This window comes from Toxotes jaculatrix, chromosome 1, assembly GCF_017976425.1.
Source record: "Toxotes jaculatrix isolate fToxJac2 chromosome 1, fToxJac2.pri, whole genome shotgun sequence".
Classification (NCBI taxonomy): Eukaryota; Metazoa; Chordata; class Actinopteri; family Toxotidae; genus Toxotes; species Toxotes jaculatrix.
Window position 1 is genome coordinate 17736092 of NC_054394.1, and position 18279 is coordinate 17754370.

The window sequence follows — 18279 nt, forward strand, 5'->3', positions numbered from 1 at the left end:
TCTCAGTCTCTCACGGCTGGTCAGGAAATGTGCTGGTGAAATGCTTCAACAATGTCTCTCTTTTTCAGTATGTGCTCCTAACACTATTGTCTGCTGGGAATTGTTGGGATATTGACCTAAAAACAAAATCTATTCTGTCTTTTAATTTCAAGCCTCCAGCATTCTATTTTGTTTATTGTTCAAATAAAGGATTGTGCAAAAAGCAGTTTGCTAATGAGGTGTAGTCAGAAGACTACGTGGCTTTCTTATAATACAGTAAATACTGAAAACATCTGCCGTCTCTAGACCGTGGACTGGACCTACAGAACAATGTGCACAATAAACCAAAACAAAACGATCCATAGTCTTGGCGTACCACACACTCTTAATCGGTCTCTTGTTCCTGTGTGTCAACATATACTGTGTGTAGCATTTGTAGTGTGTCTCACGCCCCCCCGCCCCCCCCCTCCTGTGGTCTGACTGGCTGCCTCGGTGCCCACAGTTCTCTCTTTAGGGCTGTGGCTGTTTGTTTTAATGGGAAGCAGACCCATCATTGAAAAATTTGCCATGTAAGGTTTTTCTGCCCTTTAGTATTCCTTACTATTTATTTCTACTTTACTATAGCTCGGCCGTCCACTGAAATGTGGCTTTGCTCTAAAACTTACAATCAAGTGTATTATTTTCCTTGTTAATGTCAGAAGGCAACTAAAAGCTCTTTTTTTTTTTTTTTTTTTTTTTAAACAGGCCCACAGCCTGAAGAGAAAATTACATGTTTGAACACCCACTGATAGACCACCTATACTCACAAGCATCTCCTTCTGCCATTCTTAAGGGATGGTGGTGTATGTATGTTAGCCTGCTCCTCACGGGCCTTTTTAAGACTTTGAGTGGTTTGTTGAAACTTTGCAGTATATATTTTTCAACGCAAGCTAGTAATTTTAATCGTCAAAGCACTGCAGTGTTCAATGGTGCATAGAACAAGAGCAACTGCCCACAGAATGAGGTTTATACTACAGGTTAACTTGAGTGTGTGTGTAAAATGAACATGTTGTTGGGCCATTTACGGTCATTAAAGCACCAAGGATCAAAGTAATTATTCAGAGTGGAGATGAGTAACCCAAAATAGAGTGCTCTCCTGGGGGGAAATAAAGTCAAAATACACGCAGCAGCGGATGAAAACAACGGGTCCTTGCCACGTCTGTATGCAGCTCCACAAACAATCCAACCTCTTAGAACTGTTGAGTCTTTTCAGGATGCTTCAAACAAATAAATCAGCAGTATACAGAGTTCTCTAAACAGCATTCTTGTCTTATGTTCTTATATTTGACTAATCTGGCCTTCCATCACTGCTTTATACTCACAGGAGTGATTTTTTTTAATGCATTTCCTGTTCCGCTGTGATCCACCCTCTGGTTTGTTTTTATAATCATCTTCAACCCCATATGGACTCTTCATTCAGCCCCCCCCAGTTTTCTCCCTCCACATCTCAGTTTTGTGTCTTGATTAGAGGTTCACCGGCACTCCAGAGTTTCTAAGGAAAGTAAACGGTGCAACCAGAGTTTCATGGGCCTCCGCAAGCCCCTGTCCAAATAAACCAGCTCTCAGTTTTGTGTATGGAGTGTAGTCCCTCAGTGAGAGTGTGTGTGTAGTGGATGGTGGTTCCTCTCAAACCTTAAAAGAAAAACTAGGGTTCCACCTGAAGATTATATAATGTCAAAAAGTAAACAAGAAAAGGAGGTTTGAATTGTGTAATCCTCCTGTTGTCTTCAACTGAGACTAATGCAGAGTTGTCAGTTTCCTGTTCCCGCTTGGCCAGGTATGACTTATGTATCGGGATCGATGCAGCCAAGCAACGAATAACACTTCTGAGAAGAAAACCCTTGTCCTTTGGACTTTTGAATACAGTCATAATGTCTGAGACACATGATTACTAATGTAGAATCTGTGGATTGGCATGTCACAATCCCGACAATCCCATAAACAAATGATAATTAAACAGAGTATTGTCCGAAATCCTAAACAGTTGTCCAACAAAGAGGACTGAAGGCAGATTGCTGCACTTTTTAGTGGAGGAAAGCCAAGACTACAATATTAAGTATTTCAGTGTAGTTTGCTTGGTAATGTAGACGGAGCCCGTGAGCTTGATCTTAAGGCTTTTCTTTCTTGTGTGACTTTCCTGCAAACATCTCTCTACAGTTCACAGCCACCCTCGCTAGCATCTCTGCAGGACATTCAAGAAAGTAAGCAGTTGCAAGATGGGCCAGACTTCCTGTTAAACATGTATTTTGACTGAGTGTAAAGCCCAAACTGGCAGTTTGCTTGTGGGAAGGAAATCTGTCTGAGGGTTCAGTTTGATGGCATTCCTTCTCAGTGACCGTGTTCTTGTAAATATCTGAAATCAGGCCCGTAATGGAATAACATGTGAACTATGTGGGTCACAGCACAGCGAGCCATCTGTCAGATCGGTAAGGAGATAGGACCCTGACACATGATGAACCTTGCTTAAGAGCTGGAGATCCTTGTTTGCCTTGTGCCAGCTAGGTCAGCTCTCTTCTGCTCTTTATTCTCTATAACACCTGCCCTAAGTGATGTGAATCATTTTAATAATGTTCTACTGGTGAACCTTTATTATAATGGCCAATTAAGTTGATGTGTTTTGTCTAATGTGTTTGTAGTTTCCTAAGAAAGATCCACTTTGACCACCAAGCCTCCATCTGATCTGATCTGATCTGACATTTCTTCAGGAATCTCAGAGAAGATTTTACGTTTGTCTTAAGATAGAGTTGTAAGCCACGTTTTTGGTTCCAGTTTCTTTATTGACTGTCCCATTTACAATCAGTGAAACTACAGTCTTGTGAAAGTTTAGAACTTTTCTATAAGTGGCATTTGAAAGTCTTGTGTGTTGGTGGTGAAGAAACACAACTACAGCAAAACTCAGTGAATATGAGAAAACAAATACATTGAAACTTTATATGTCATCGAGTAAAAAGCAGGAGCATTCACTTAGATTATAACAGAAATAGCCCCTGTAATCATTTTGACTGATCTTTTTAATCCATCACAAGTCGTAACACTATTCTTCCTCTAAATTATCACTACAAGCATGGATGCCACTTTTAAAATAAGGCACCTTTAATAAAGGCTGTATGAGCTGTCACTAATGACCTGATCAATTGTTAATGAATCATTCACTCATACTTTATTGAGCAGTTACTATGATGAGAACAACTTTTGTGTAGTCAGTTTGTGAAAACTATCTTTGACTTATTTGTAGAGGAGTGCTGCAGATGACCTGGATGACAAACCAGTACTAATACAGACTTAATGATTACGACCTTTATTGACAACTTCATCATTTAAGAGTGGATTACCATCGTTTATAGTTAACTGTATTATTAGCAAATGGAAAGGATGAATTCCAGATGAAGGATTTTTCACAACCTGGCAACCCAAAATCGTTCATCTAATCTATAAAGCATTAGTGAATTATTTATTAACCGTTAATAAACATATTACGTTCAACAACAGCCTTTGAATGGTGAATGGCGCCTTATTAGAAGGAACCATTCACTATTTTTCCTCTTCTCACAGGCTGCCTGTGCTCTTTTCTACCCTCTATATCAGGTTCATAATGGTTCTAAATAAACTACATTACCCAGGAGACACTACGTGACCTGTTCACCTGTTCCCGTTCTCACCTGCCTGCTTTCATCTGTTGGCGGCTGGTCTCCAAGTAACGATACAAAGAGACAAGTGGACGCAGAGCATTGTGATGCAGAGGTGTATGATTTGCTGACGTCCAATACACACTCCAACATGAATGTTGTGTCCAGTCTGTTGTAATGTTTGAAGCTCGTGTGTTTGTGTACCTGATACATGACAAGGTGATTCAGAGATGCTGATCCAGCTGCCTGCAGCTGACGCCTTTCACAGTCCTCTGATTTACAGTATTTGCAGTTTTCCTCCTGACATTAGGCGGCTAGTCAGCGCGCGCACACACTGCGCGCTGTTTGCCAAGAACATAGCCTACTTCAGGGAGGCTGGCGAGTGTGGGAGTGAGGAGAGACAGTAATTTTTTCCTCTGGTCCTGAGGGGTCTCCTTCTCTATATAAGGCGCTCTGAGCTGCACGGGAGTCACACAGTTCCTATGTGTGCTGCAGGAACACCGCCAACAAGCAAGAGCCTGGTCCTCTCACAAGGGAAATAATCCTATCCATTCTCCTGCGCGCAGAGGAAACTGAAATATTCGAGCAACTGGATACTAAGATAGAGGTGAGCTATTATGAGACATTTACGTGTAGCTTTCAGGTACGCTGTGGTATAGCAGGGGTTTAAGTTTTCTGTTTTTATAATTTAGAATCAGCTTGGAAAAATAAGGCGATCAGCTGTGTACCTGATTTGTAGACGATGCACCTTCTGACTGACTCAATTTTCTCATTTGATTTGATTTTTTTTTTTTTTTTTCAGATTGATTGATTTACTCATTGTGACTCTATGAACTCATGACACCAACAGCTCTGATATTACACTCGTGGGTTACAAACCACGCCACTGTTGTAAAAGAGGCTGTTGGCAAGATACTGCAGCTGCACTGTGAGACTGCCTCCTCACTGAGGAAATGTCAATGGGAGAGCAATAGCTATCAAGATGGAAAATACAATATACAGGCAGTAAGCTTATGAGAAGAGAAGTTTTGTCAAAAGGTAGGCTAATGATAGATTTTAAGTTATCAATGAAATGAAAAGATGAAATGGGTCTTTTCTAGTTCACCTAGAAAAGATCCATTTAAGGGGCAAACCATTGCAGAATAGAAAAACTGGCCCATCTTTAAATGGCTCTCATTTGCAAAAATGAGCAAGCATGAACAAAAATAAATTTAAATCAGATAATCTACAGTCTATTGTGGCATGAGTTGTGTTTACATTCAGATTCATGGTGGGGTGAAGAGGAGGTCAGTCCCTCTTCAGATCAGAAACAAGCCCACCAGTGGCGAAGAGGGATCAGTTTACCACAGATGTGGATTATGTACATGTGTCCATCACTTCTGCTCTGTCTGTCACTGGGGTATAAAATTCATGAGAGCCGTGAGAAGGGCACAGACACAGAAGCTGGTAGAGGTTCAGTGTGAAGGGGGGGGGGTTAGGGGCTTGCACAGGCAGAGGAGAAGGGTGTGGTGCCTGGGCTGCCCGCTGGCTCACAGTGCCCAGAGCTGGCACAGCATGTTGACACAGAGCCGGTGCCAGACCTCAAGTCGTCTATTCAGCCAGAGGGAAAGAGGTGAAGGGATTCAAGGATAAGAGCAACCAAGTGCGTGCTAGAGCTTGGTTTATTTATTTTCCTTTCTTCTCTGATCACACTGACTGACTGCTCTTCTCTCTTTATACGAGTTTGTGACTTTGTGATATTTGCTTTAGCTTTAATCGCGGGCGTCTTCGCTCTTTTGCTTGTTGCCTTCCAGAGGGAGGTCAGATGCGGGGTCAGTTACAGAATATCGCCCTCGGATGTGTCAGGAATGCAGTGTTTTGCTCAAAGACGGTTCAGCAGGGTGAAAGCTTGTCAACCTGAACCCAGGTCTCCCACCTCCGTGTCCCCACCCTGCTGCTCAGTTTGGTTAGAAAACAATCAGAGAGAGTCAGGAGAAAAGGATGAAGGGGTAGACAGAATTACATATAAATAAACTTGGATTCACAGAGAAGTTGATTAATCTCTAAGGTCATTAATTAGGCTGTAGTTACTGTAAGGCGAAGTTGTATTGGATTGCACTATATTGAGAGGTGTTTTAAGTGTTTGTTTTGTTTTACCCACATGTGGAGGATAGAATATAAGAAACATCCTTCAGCGTAAAGCATTCCAATACAGCAGCACCTGCACAGCCTCGATAAGATGAAACACTTGAATTGTTAACATCTCAGTTTGAAAGAAAACTGAGCAAACCTTCTCAAAGGAAGGACTGATTGCAGGGCAGTTGCACTGGATTGCATCAGATTCTGTTAGTCTACTAAATAAACTATTAACAGTTTTTATGCAACAGCCATAAAGTGACAAAAGACTGAACTGACAGAAAGCAGAACAGCTGAGAGTAAAAAGTCCAGAGTTGAGGGAGGACACTCGGCCTCAGCTTCACAAGAGACATATTTCCACATCAATATTTTATCCAAGTCTCAGTGTCTGAACTGCAGCAGAGAGGAACGTGACAGCAACTGATGGAAAGTGCTGCTGGGCAATGCTTTGTACTTTGTCATACTTTTAATACTCTGTAACCTGCATGTGTCTATGTTTTTATGTGTGTGTGCATTAAATTGATAACTTTGTCAGAGGAAGTGTCTCCTGCATTAGTTGAGTCATCTGTACGCCTGTATTTTGTAATCTGTCCTCTGCTGTGTTGACTCACAGTAGGGGAGTAGGGGAAAGATTCATTAAACATTTCCTCTCTGCAGTTTGTGACTGGGACTCTGAGGAACTGCACTCACACAAAATCCACTGTCTACTGCAGTCTTACCAGTCCAACCAACCAACCAACCAACCGTCAGGATGACCTTCACTGCCATGACCTGGATCCCCGTCCTCTTCCTCGCACTCCTGCTGCTGTGCGTCAGGGACTCAGCTTCCCTCTTCCTGCCAGACTCCAAGGAGCTCAGGCAGCTGCTGAGCCGCTATGAGGAGGAAGCGGACTGGGATGGTACCAGCAACACAGCTGGCAATAGGACCCGACGAGCCATCCTCTGGTCGGACCGTGAGGAGATCCTCCAGCTGCACAACAAACTGAGGGGTGGCGTCTACCCCACTGCCTCGAACATGGAGTACATGGTGAGACATGTCTCATTACCTCAATTATCTGTTTTAGTATTATTCTTAATCAGCACAGATAATTAAGTTATCAACTTAGATTTTTGGCTTTTCCTCACAAAGAACTTAATTTTAACTTGTCAGAAACTGAGACTGAAATGATGCTGGTAATTAGGATTTAAGGTTTTTTATTCTGCCTAGAAAAGTAGTGCTGCTATAATAAAAACAACCTTTTCTCTCTGCTGGAAACATGCAGTCATGATGGGGAGTTATTGCCAGGCTGCTGTGCAGCACTTTTACAAGGAGGATAATAATGCTGACTCTGTGCTACCTGCAAACAGCTCAGTGCTGGAGAAGACAGGAGAGTGAGGGAGGGGGCTGGGTCAAAGGAGGACACAGAGAGTAAGGCTAGAACAGGAAAATTATGGGACAACGTGGCACATCAAAAAGGTAGAGGGATTATTGTTGAGACACACAGAAAGTTACTGAAAACCACGAGGTCCATAAAGTTGAGAGAAGCAATGGTGGCCTGTGTGTCTCTGGAGTGTGGTTATATCCTGGGAGGAAAGTGTCTGTAGATTTACTCTGCCCAGTGCTCTCTCAAATTCCATCGAACAGGCAGTGTGTGTGTGTTTGTGTTAGTGTATGGGTGTTTGGGGTTACAGCGGTGTCTGTGTGTGCATGTTTTAGCGACCACCAAAAGGCTGGAAATTTACTGTGGAGATGTGCAAAGAGGGGCCATGCTGTACGCAGTCCTCCCTCCATTCATAGCGCCCCCCTCCACTGTGAGAGTCAGGTGTCTTCTCCGCTTTCCACCCTCCGCTCAGCCACTGCAGAGAAACCCACTCAGGAAATGTGGATAATTCAGCTGTGATTGCTGGAGATTTGTAGTGGACCAGGGCCAGGCGCCAGCTGCTCGGCTCAAATGTCACTGTCTAAGGTTAATGTTGTACTTGTATCCAGCTCAGTTTCAGCTCACTGGGAAGGAAGGAAGTGCAGGAGCAGAGGCCTTGAACAGGTTGTGGTTAAGTATCTACTGAGTCAGAACATGATGTGGATTATACTGCTCCATGTTGTCTTGGATACAGCAGGTGAATGTTGCAAAGTCTGCACCGCTGGTGTTAAATAGGCTTTTTGTTTTACTTAATGTGTGCAGGTTTGGGATGATGAGTTGGAGCGGTCTGCCACTCAGTGGGCAGAGGAGTGTCAGTGGGACCATGGACCTCAAGACCTGCTAATGTCTATCGGACAAAACCTGGGTGTTCACTGGGGCAGGTGAGATGCACTAACACACATAGTTAGTACCATTCATAGTTGTATACACTGATACAACACCTGAGTTTCCAATTTCAAAACTAATTTTTTTTATACCTAACTTTGAGAAGTTATTCTGATTCTGATTATGAACATGTTTTTTTTTGTTGAAAACCTTTTTTTTAGTTATTAACACCACTTTCTATTGAGTTCTCAAATAAAAAATATTATCTAAACACAAACAACAGTACAGAAACTTTACCTTAATAAAATATTGTATCATATTAGAAAAATTGTAATTCCAATCAGTAAAAACTTAATTGCAGAATAAGTAAACGAGGCTACGACCTGGCAAGATCAACTTTTGGTACTTCCCATTTCTTCGTACTTCCTCCTCCTTCCTACTTCCGGGAAATACAACAACTCTTAGTCTAAATCAGTTTGAAATGATCTACTCCTTTAAAAAAAAAAACAAAACAAATCTTGGTCCATTGATTTGTATGAAGCACAAGCATGGGTAGTGCTTTTTAGTGCTAGCCAGTGCTAGCATATTAAGGTTGATGTTTGCATGAATGAGTGTGTGTGTCCCAGTAGACACCAGACACAGTTGGCCTCTGTGTACGACAGCGTATGGCTATCGCGGCAGGTGCCCTTCCAGGAATCTGCTCTCATTCTCACAGCCCCTTTCCTCCCTCCCTATTCCCTTCTTTTCTTCCTGTGCCAACAAACTTTTTTTTTTTTTAAACCTCTCCCCCCTCTACTCTCCATTTATAAGCTCAGCACTTTTCAATACCGTAAAAAGAGATGTTTATAATAAGAGCTAGAACTGATTTGTTAGACTGTGGAGCCGTGTTTAGATTTGCTCTGATTCTTTTTTTTTTTTTTTTTAAACCTGATTTGATTTCCCCTGTTATGGAGGGGAACAGACCGCCGCTCTGTGTGCCAGGTCAAATTCAGACTCATCTCTTGAGGCCTGAAGGGAGGGGGAGGAGCAGGGAGGTTCATGCAGTGTTTCTCAAGTCTAGCCAAAGCACCTGGCAGCTCACCCAGATATTTCCCTTTTTGCCCCTGGTACCTGGATGGCCTGTGACTGAGCCTACTGTTTGTCCGTCTGTGTGTGTGTTTGTTTGTGTGTCTGTGCATGGGCTCTACAGATACCGCTCTCCTGCCTTCCACGTCCAGAACTGGTACGATGAGGTGAAAGACTACACATATCCCTACCCCCACGAGTGCAACCCCTGGTGTCCAGAACGCTGCTCCGGGCCCATGTGCACCCATTACACCCAGGTGAGACAGATTTTTAAAAAAAATGAAGGCAGGAGAAAACGAGGTGAAAGAGTTCAGGGGAAACTTTTAGGCAGACAAAAAAAAAAGGGTTAAAGGGAACTCCACTTATTTCACACATCAAAGGCCTTTGTGGCACCAGATGGAGCTGTGTGAAGTCTGTTAAATTGCCCAGCATAACAGTCCTGAATCTCCTACCGAACTTTTAGCGGTCAAGTTGCATTGTGGGTGATGTAGGCGGTTTTGACAAGGAAGAAGATTGCATGGAGTGAAAAAGATGAAATCTGCTGCATCGATTTTGAAAGTTTGGTATCAGATTTATTTAATTTAATAAATGACACGTACTGTCATGTCTGCTATATTTATGATCAAATCTGTCAAGCATCAAGTCACATGCCTCCTTTCATCTGTAATACAGAACATATGCTACCTGACAGGTGTTGCTAGGCAATATTAGGCTGCAACATGTGATGTGCACCCTGTATGATATTTCACAGTGTTTATGGTCAGAGTTGTGGAGCGACTGAGGGATCAAATGACACGCATGTATATAGTAACATGTAGATAATGAAAAGAAGCTTGTTAGAGAGATAAACAGAAAATCAGATACAGGTAATGGACCTGAGGAGGGTGCGGGGGACAGAAAGAAGAGTTGAAGACTGGACGACAACATGATGAAATCAATCAAACGGCAACAGCAACGGGTGAGCTGGCCTCTTCTTCCCCTAGACTTTACTTTGTGGCTGCTGGGATGAGTTTACAGAAACATCCAAACTCCACCCTCTGCCTTCACCCTGAAACCTGATCACTGCCATCTGGTAGTCATTTCCAGACACACCAGACATCCCTCACTACTTGACCTGGATTCTTTTGAAGATGCTGCAGAGAGGGGACAGTGCCAAATATGTGCATCATCACCTCGTCTTTGTCTTTCATTTGCTGGAAGTGCTGATGTATCTGCAATCCTGTCGGTCATACTCCATCACTACCTCTACAGCGATATGGGAGACCCTCTAGAGTTAGAGGCTGCATTGTGTTGAACTACCAGCACTCAGCACTCATCAGGCTATGTGCTGACTCACTGCTTCCAGTGGCCTCTAAAAAAGATGAACATTCCTGAGGAGGGAGAGCGCACATGTTTGAGAGTTTGGGAGGAAAGTGAGGAGGAGTTATGGAACATGCTGTGTTGTACTTGCCGTCAAATGACACATCATTCATCTGTAGCACCACTGCAGCAGCTTTCCGTTTAATAAGGCGTTTTATTTTACCTTGGACCGTTTTGGGCCAACACCGACCTCTCGTCTCTTCAGAGAATTTTTTTCCACTTTTAACTGGATGATGAAAATGATCCTGATTGTGTCACAGAGGCCAAACTGGGTTCACACATGATGTGCATCTGACCGGGACAGAATAACAGACCAGGCACTCCTGGATGTCCCAGTGGCCCCATTAATTGTGACTGCCAATCTAGTTTCTTCCTCTGGAATGACTGATTGAGCCATAGGCTGTGAGAAACGTGAGGCAGGACATTTTGGCCGTAAACTCACATGTGTCTGTTCATTCAGTAACTGCTAACTTTGGCCATTCTTCTATTTCCCTCTTTACAGCTGGTCTGGGCAACAACTAGCCGAGTGGGCTGTGCTGTGCACGTGTGTCCAAGGATGAACGTGTGGGGAGAAATATGGGAGAATGCCGTTTACCTTGTGTGCAACTATTCCCCAAAGTAAGATCAGTATTCCTCCACGTCCCACTGTTCATCAACACCTCTCCTCTCTGGACTTTAGTTTACATTCTTCCCTCTTACAGTGCTGACAAATGCTACATTGCGTGCTCCTAATATAGCTAGCTGTACCTCAGATATGTAGCACTAATTGTTCGAGAGGCTTGTATAACATGTTTGTGCCATTAAAATTCCTCCAGAAGTCAGGATAGAAAAATAATAATGAAGCACAAGGAAAGAAAAAATAGGAGCAGAGCAGGCGTTTGTTTTTCAGACAGCCCACAGGATGTAATTGCCTTAGAGACAACGGGGAGTGTGGGACTAATGACTTATTAGGAGTGTTGACTATGAGCAAAGAGTGCTGAAGTAATTACAAGGCTACGAGCCCAGTGATGCCTGACTGATGATTTATTTCCACCTTAGTCAAGCTGTCCATTGTGCATTACTTCTGCAGGGGCAACTGGATTGGAGAGGCCCCATACCAGCATGGCCGCCCTTGTTCCCAGTGCCCTCCCAGCTATGGAGGAGGATGTAGAAACAACCTGTGCTACAAAGGTGAGACCCCTAAGTGTTTTTTATTCAAAGACGCTAAAATTTAACACACTACCAACCTGAGCCCCACCTGTTTATCTATCCATCTATAGACTCTCAGCGCTCAGAGACAGAGGACATGAACGAGGTGGAGAAGCCTCAGGTTCCACTTCCGCCTCGTACCACCGCAAAACCTGCCCCCAAGCCTAAACCATCTGCTCCGAAGAAACCAGTTTCCAAGCCCTCCACTCCTAAGCCCACCACAACGAGGGCACCATCTTCAAAGACTGCCGGCAACACCTACTTAGGTATCTACAGGGATTAAACAAAATCACCCCAGACTTCCATGTTCGTGTGCATCTATCTATTCATTTTTTTTTTTCTTTTTTCTTGTAGCTCAAAACATCAAGTGTGAGACTAGACTGCGAGATAAGTGCAAAGGAGCAACCTGCAACAGGTCAGGCTATTTTAATTTCAGTGTAAAGGTATTTTTGGATATCCTGCACATATGTCTATTAATTTGCTTTCTCTCCAGTGCCAACTCACTCTTGTCTCCGACTTATATTCTGACCACAGATATAACTGTCCAGCTAACTGCATGAATAAGAAAGGGAAAGTCTGGGGAACTCTCTTCTACGATGTGGTGAGTCTATCCAGCGCAAACAACAACTACCCTACGTCACGCAACAGTTTATTCTGTAAGTGAATAGGTATAAATGCTTATTTTTTTTATTGTTTCAGCAATCAAGTATCTGTCGAGCTGCTATTCATTTTGGCGTGATTGACAACAACGGAGGACTGGTCGAAATCACAAGAATAAACAAGTCTCCATTCTTTGTCAGATCCCAAAAGAATGGCATCGAGTCTCTCAGGTAGATATCTCTGCTCTGCCTGATTTGACCAAATAGGTTGAAATCCCATTTACTCATGCAGAGCTTATGAAACAAATTTCCCTGCTGATTTACATTTTGTGCAATAATGGATTCTTTTTGAGAACCATTTGTTCTCCTCATTTCTAAACACCGTGATTTCTTTTCCAGTAAATATAAACCTGGCAATGCCTTTGTGGTGGCCAAAGTGGAAGGTAAGTGAAGCACTCTTTTTAGAAAGAGCTTTGACTCATGATTCTACAGTATGAAGACTCACACAGTCGGCCAACGCTTACTAGGTTTTTAAAGAAATTTTCTCTTTCCCTGAGACAGAAATGACTGCTGACTGCTACACCACAGTGGCTGAAATCTGCCCTTTCAAAAAGCCCAACTCACACTGCCCAAGGTGCCTTCTCATACCCACCATCTTTAACTAAAACATAAAATTGTTACCCAGTTAATGGTTTTAACTATTCTTGAAAAAGAACTTTGAACTATGAATATGATCCTTATCTGATGCTTCAAATTCTTCCTCAGAATCTTCTGTCCAGACAGCTGCAAGACTCAGCCTTCTTACTGGTCACCTGTTATTGGAAACAACATCTACTCAGATGTAAGTAATGCACGTTTTCTATGTGCATGCTCTCACTGAACTTTAGCAAATGTATGTGGATCTGTATCATGGTTAAGTTAGAGCGACTTTGCATTCTTTGTAATGCACGGTAGCTATGGAAAACCATTGAATCACAGTTTTGGCTCATGGGGAATGGGAGTAAAGGTGAGGTGAGCCAGAGGCTGCATGGGATGTATTACCCTGCATGGGGTCTGACCTTTCAGGGGCTTACTCATATGTTATCTCAGACTAAATGCTTGTCTCTCAGAGGTAGGACAAGCAAATGTGCCCAAGAATGTTTTGAAGTCTCAGGCACTGAATGTGTTTCCACACTGGTGTAGAAGCTGGATGTTGCTTAAACACGAGACATGAACTGTCTGGTTAGATATGTTGGAGGGGTGTATGGACAGTGTGCTCTGTGTTTGGACTAGAGATGAATGATTCCATTCCAGACTGTTGATAAGAGCATATGGTCTGTTGTGCCGGAGCCAGACCTCTGGCTCAGATTGTGAGTCTGTGTGTGTGTGTGTGTGTGCTAACATGTGTGTCTGTAAATGACTGCAGTATAATTTGTGCTGTATTTATGCTATATCTGTAATAAAGGAATTACAAAGATAATCGTGTAGTGGAAGAAGTAATTTAACATTTTATAACAACATTTCTCATCCTCCCACACTTTCTCTTCACAGAGCTCCAGCATTTGTAAAGCAGCCATCCATGCAGGGGTGATCAAAGCAGACGGTGGCTTTGTGGATGTTCTGCCTCTGGACAAGAGAAAGAGCTACGCTGGAGTCCTGAAAAATGGCGTCCAGTCTGAAAGGTACCACTGAAAAGACTTTTTACTGAAATAATCTTCCCACATGAGGACTGCTGCACGATAACACAATGTACAAAGATAGATGGCTCAAGCACCATGTCAAATAGTTGCAAGTTATCATAGGAACATTATAGACAGGGTGAATTCCAGATATCTATATTTTTAGATTTGGCTCCTTTCAGTCTCATTGTAGAATATGTGAGAAAGGCGATGTCTAAAAATGAGAACAACCATGTTTAGACGTGGTGAGTGACAACTTCCGTCAGCAAGCAACCGTTTATTTAGTAGCTGCGAAACTGCTGAGCTTCCTACATTGTAAATGTAAGCTATCAGTTATAAGGGAATATGTTCACCGGTGCAGAAATGGAAAACAAGAAGCTTGTAGTAAAGTTAGACAAGTAAATCTGGTAAGAGAATCTGAAGTATGCCTGAGAAAGGTGTTTCGGTTCACTGTACCCTAACTTGATTTATGTGTCCTGTAATATGGCATGTAGTGGGTTCCCTGCATGCACACCATGTTTCTCACATCACTCTCATGTCTGTGGCTGGCTCCAGTGGACTAAGCTTAGGCAAAGAAGCCCTCGTGGCCAGTTCTGCTGGCATGTGGGGTTATAAGAGTAATGGTGTGGTTTGGTGTGTGGATGGGCCACACATGGGATCTGTGCTTACTTTACCCAGGCATTTCAATTGAGCGTGCAAAGTGCTGAATGGCCAAAAATAATTCAAGTCTGAATCTATAAAATCGAATGCAGAGCTGCGAAGGCCCCACTCAGGGCATTGGGATAGGAGGTCAAACGGCTGAGTGAGAGTCCCTGCCATGTGCCAGCATCATGGCAGGGTGGGCAGTTTGGACTGGACGCTGCTGCTGGGGAAGTAATCACAGCCTATCCAATTACTCGAGGATGGAAATACTGTCAACCACTTAGTCAGTGCTTTCCTATACGGACAATTATCTGTGATTTGATACCAATCGCACTGGCCTGTCATGATTATTGATCATGGCAGGGCTTCAAGGTCTCTCCACTAATGAACTAATTACAAAGTCATTAAGTTTAACACACACAGTAGCTGGAAAGGTCAGTCTCAGAAATACGGCAACAATGAGTCACACTGTTAGTGTCTCATTTGGAGGAATTTTTTTTTTTCCAAAGATGTTGTGAGCACTGTTATTGTGTACTTTTTAATAGATCTGGCTGCTGGGAAGACTTGGACAATACTAAAAAGAAGACTTCCAAGTATCACAAAAACACATTTTATAAAAAATATGTTTTTATCTGGTTTAAGGGGGACACTCCTGAAGTTCTTGTGAATTGCAGTTTAATCGTCACAGGGAGTACTACTCTACCTCAAAAAACAGATGTATGTTGTCTTTTGTGGCTGTAGAGGGAGAGTTCTAAAATCTGAGAAAATAACTCTGATGTTGTCCTCAGTGTTATCTCAGCTTGTGCTTGACACTTACGTTTAGTTGCATTAGGGATCTGGTGATTTTAGGGCGTACCCCATACTAGGGATTAAAATTCAGGATAACTCTGCCTCTGCTGCTTCAGTTTTGACCATTCTTTTCTAATCTATTTCTCACAGTTCCCCTGACATTTCGGAAGTTACGTCTTAGATCGCAGTATGAGTTTGCATCTATGCATCGAACATGTTTTCTGTGTCGTCTGTTTGCAGCAAGAGCAACACAGAGGGAGGCTCCTTCCGAGTCTTTGCTGTGAGGCAGTGAGACTTCAGTTCAGAAGTCCAAAGACCAACAGAGTCACCTCAGCTGCTCTTGAAGAGCAGGAAGTGCCCACAGATTGGATACCAAGGCTGTTCATCTATCTCTGTACCTTCAGTGGAAACAGAATGTCCCAGCAGGTGGATACACACCTTTCCCTTTTCTTAGTTATCAAACAGTAGTCACCCACTAAAAGTAATTGTCCAATATTTTAATAGATTGTTTATTTGTTCTCATCTTTTAACTCCAGATATGGATATTTCTTAGACATACGTAATCTGTGAATACAGAATGTTTTTATATTTTACGATGCATTGAACAGCTGGTGCTGGAAGTTTTGAGTTAGACATGTTTTACAGAAAGTACTATGTTTACATTCGTGTTCTTATTACAAGTATAAGTTGGTTTTCATACACAGGAATGTATACTGATCACACTGTATTTAATCATTGTGTACAGAATATATGATATTTTGTTTGTTTTAAAAATGGAGTACCATATATTAACATTTATATTTTCTATTCAGATTTTTTTCATTTAATTATATTGCCTTCTTCTTCTTCTTCTTCACCTGGATAATATTTGCTTTTCTGCTCCTAAAAATTTAGACTGTGAAACCAAATCTAAGTCTAAATTGTATTTATAAGTGAAGAAGTGTGCTAACTGTGAGTAAGGATGTGTCGTTGGCTGAGTGGACCAGAACTCATCAGGCAGACATAAAAGTAGAGGAAACAGTAAGGTAAATGAAAGTGCATCCAGGCAGCAGGCACTGCAATAGGGAATTAATGTTTCCGCTAAGAAGGCTGGTGTTGCTGCAGTGCCAGACATGTGGAGGGGATTAAGTGAAGAGTTACACTGCTGAGTTCACTGTGTAGTAGATGATAGTTGGAGGAGATTGGCCTTTAGAATGGTGGCAGTATTGTGGACAATCACAGACAGCAGATATGTTTCTAATAATTAGCAGTAAAATGCGATTTTATATTTATTGTTGCTCAGTGCTTTCTTTGTTTCTTTATTTCTTTGGCTTCTCTAAGATAATGTTAAAATGTTAATTTTGCCCCCTCCCCCACCAGACAGATGAATGTGTGACATGTTTCAGGTACAGAGTGCAATTTTTTTTTTTTGTGTGTGTGTATGTGTGAAGACCAGGCCATAATTTGAGGTGTGTGAATGTTAAGGATTCCCATCACCAAACTGTAGTTTATGCACTTTGGAACAAACTACACTATGGTATGCAGTGCATGTAGGAGACAGACACCTGAAATGTCTATCACTATACTGGATTGAGGCACTGTGGCCATTGGTACAACCCCCATTTTAATGCTGTTTTGTCTGTGCACTTGTCTTGATTTAGCTCTCTGGAACATTTCTGTTGTGTCACATAAATGCACAGAAAAACATGCGTTAGCACAGTTAACATCCCTCACAGGAACTAATGAGACAAATCTAAAGTGCATTTCATTCTGCAGGACTGGGTTATCCAGTTGGGGGGGTGCCTAAATCACATCAGACACATTATAGCACCATTAAACCATATCACTCTACCTGCTGGTTTCCATGAGGATTCAAAAGTAAAAGCCCAGACAAAATGAGTAACTTTAAAATCTTTTCCTTCAAGCATATTTAAACTTTATCTCTTTATTCTACCTCAGTCCTATCGCTGCGCTATGCATTCAAATCTTTTCTATATGGGAATTTTTATGGGAAATTTTAAAGGTTTTGTAAAGTTATTGGAACTGTAAATACTATGATTTTTATCTTTGAATCATCCTCTATGCAGTAAGATTATGATTAAAATGTGTGAATTTATTTCAGAGGCCTTTGTCGTATTGTTTTTATACAGGTGTGGGATGGGTTCTATATTTTTTGGCACAATTTGATAATAAAGTATGCTTTACAAATACTACAGACCATGCTATGGTTTTATTAAAAGACTCAAGTACATGAAATTTAAGGTACACACTGCTGATATTTCGAGGTTGCTGATATATATATATATATATATATATATATATATATATATATATATATATATATATATATATATTCATTTCCTATTCTGAATAGGAATAGGAAATGAATGAGAGTATTCAATGTTTATGCTCTGCTTGTTCATAGTAGGCTGCAAAGGAGCAGCCTAGTTGTGTTTGGGGCCGTGTAACCAGTCAACTCAGCTTTTACTCTCACCTACATGAGGTTGTGACTTTATGGACAATTAAAAGTCAAGAATCCTTTTAATTCAAAATAAAAAGACCATTTAACTAAAACAGCTCCCAAGTGCACACGTGGATTATTGCATCTTGAGGGTAGTGACTCGCAAACGATGAAAAAAAAAGATAGATGGCTGTTGTAACAAGATCATAACTTTGTTAAATGCACTTTGACCAGAGTATCAAACTAAAATTGTGTGTGTCATCCATTATTAATGAAATTTAGAACCAGGCCACCCAGGATCTGACCATTATCTTTGGAAGAATATCACTGACCATGTTCATAACCTGGCTCTGCTTCTTGCGGTCAAACTCATGCAGAGTGAAGTGGAACAATAAATTGAAGCAATCACTTTTACTCAAGGACCACATACATGATCTGCCAATATTATAAGGGCTTTAGCTTATGGGGCATTGATGTCAGAGGAAAGCAAGAAACTCCATGGACTCGGCTAGAATTTCATGACCTTGCAAATTCCCATTTCGCACTCCAGGGTGA

General features: G+C 41.9%; 1 protein-coding gene across 2 annotated transcripts; it reads left to right on the plus strand.

Annotated features, from left to right (window-relative positions):
- The first annotated feature begins 4107 nt into the window (after positions 1-4107).
- On the plus strand, positions 4108-16821 carry crispld2 (cysteine-rich secretory protein LCCL domain containing 2). Of its 2 annotated transcripts, none has more exons than XM_041041788.1 (15): positions 4108-4251; positions 6417-6786; positions 7922-8040; positions 9174-9306; positions 10911-11026; positions 11478-11578; positions 11668-11862; positions 11951-12011; positions 12131-12197; positions 12296-12426; positions 12595-12638; positions 12757-12829; positions 12961-13036; positions 13726-13856; positions 15525-16821. In XM_041041788.1, exons 2-15 carry the CDS (start codon positions 6511-6513, stop codon positions 15574-15576), a joined length of 1575 nt encoding a protein of 524 aa, XP_040897722.1. In that variant the 5' UTR covers positions 4108-4251; positions 6417-6510; the 3' UTR covers positions 15577-16821. The 2 variants fall into 2 exon arrangements, with proteins under 2 accessions (XP_040897722.1, XP_040897731.1); XM_041041797.1 differs by having other exon boundaries at positions 4109-4251; positions 6473-6786.
- Positions 16822-18279: the final 1458 nt, after the last annotated feature.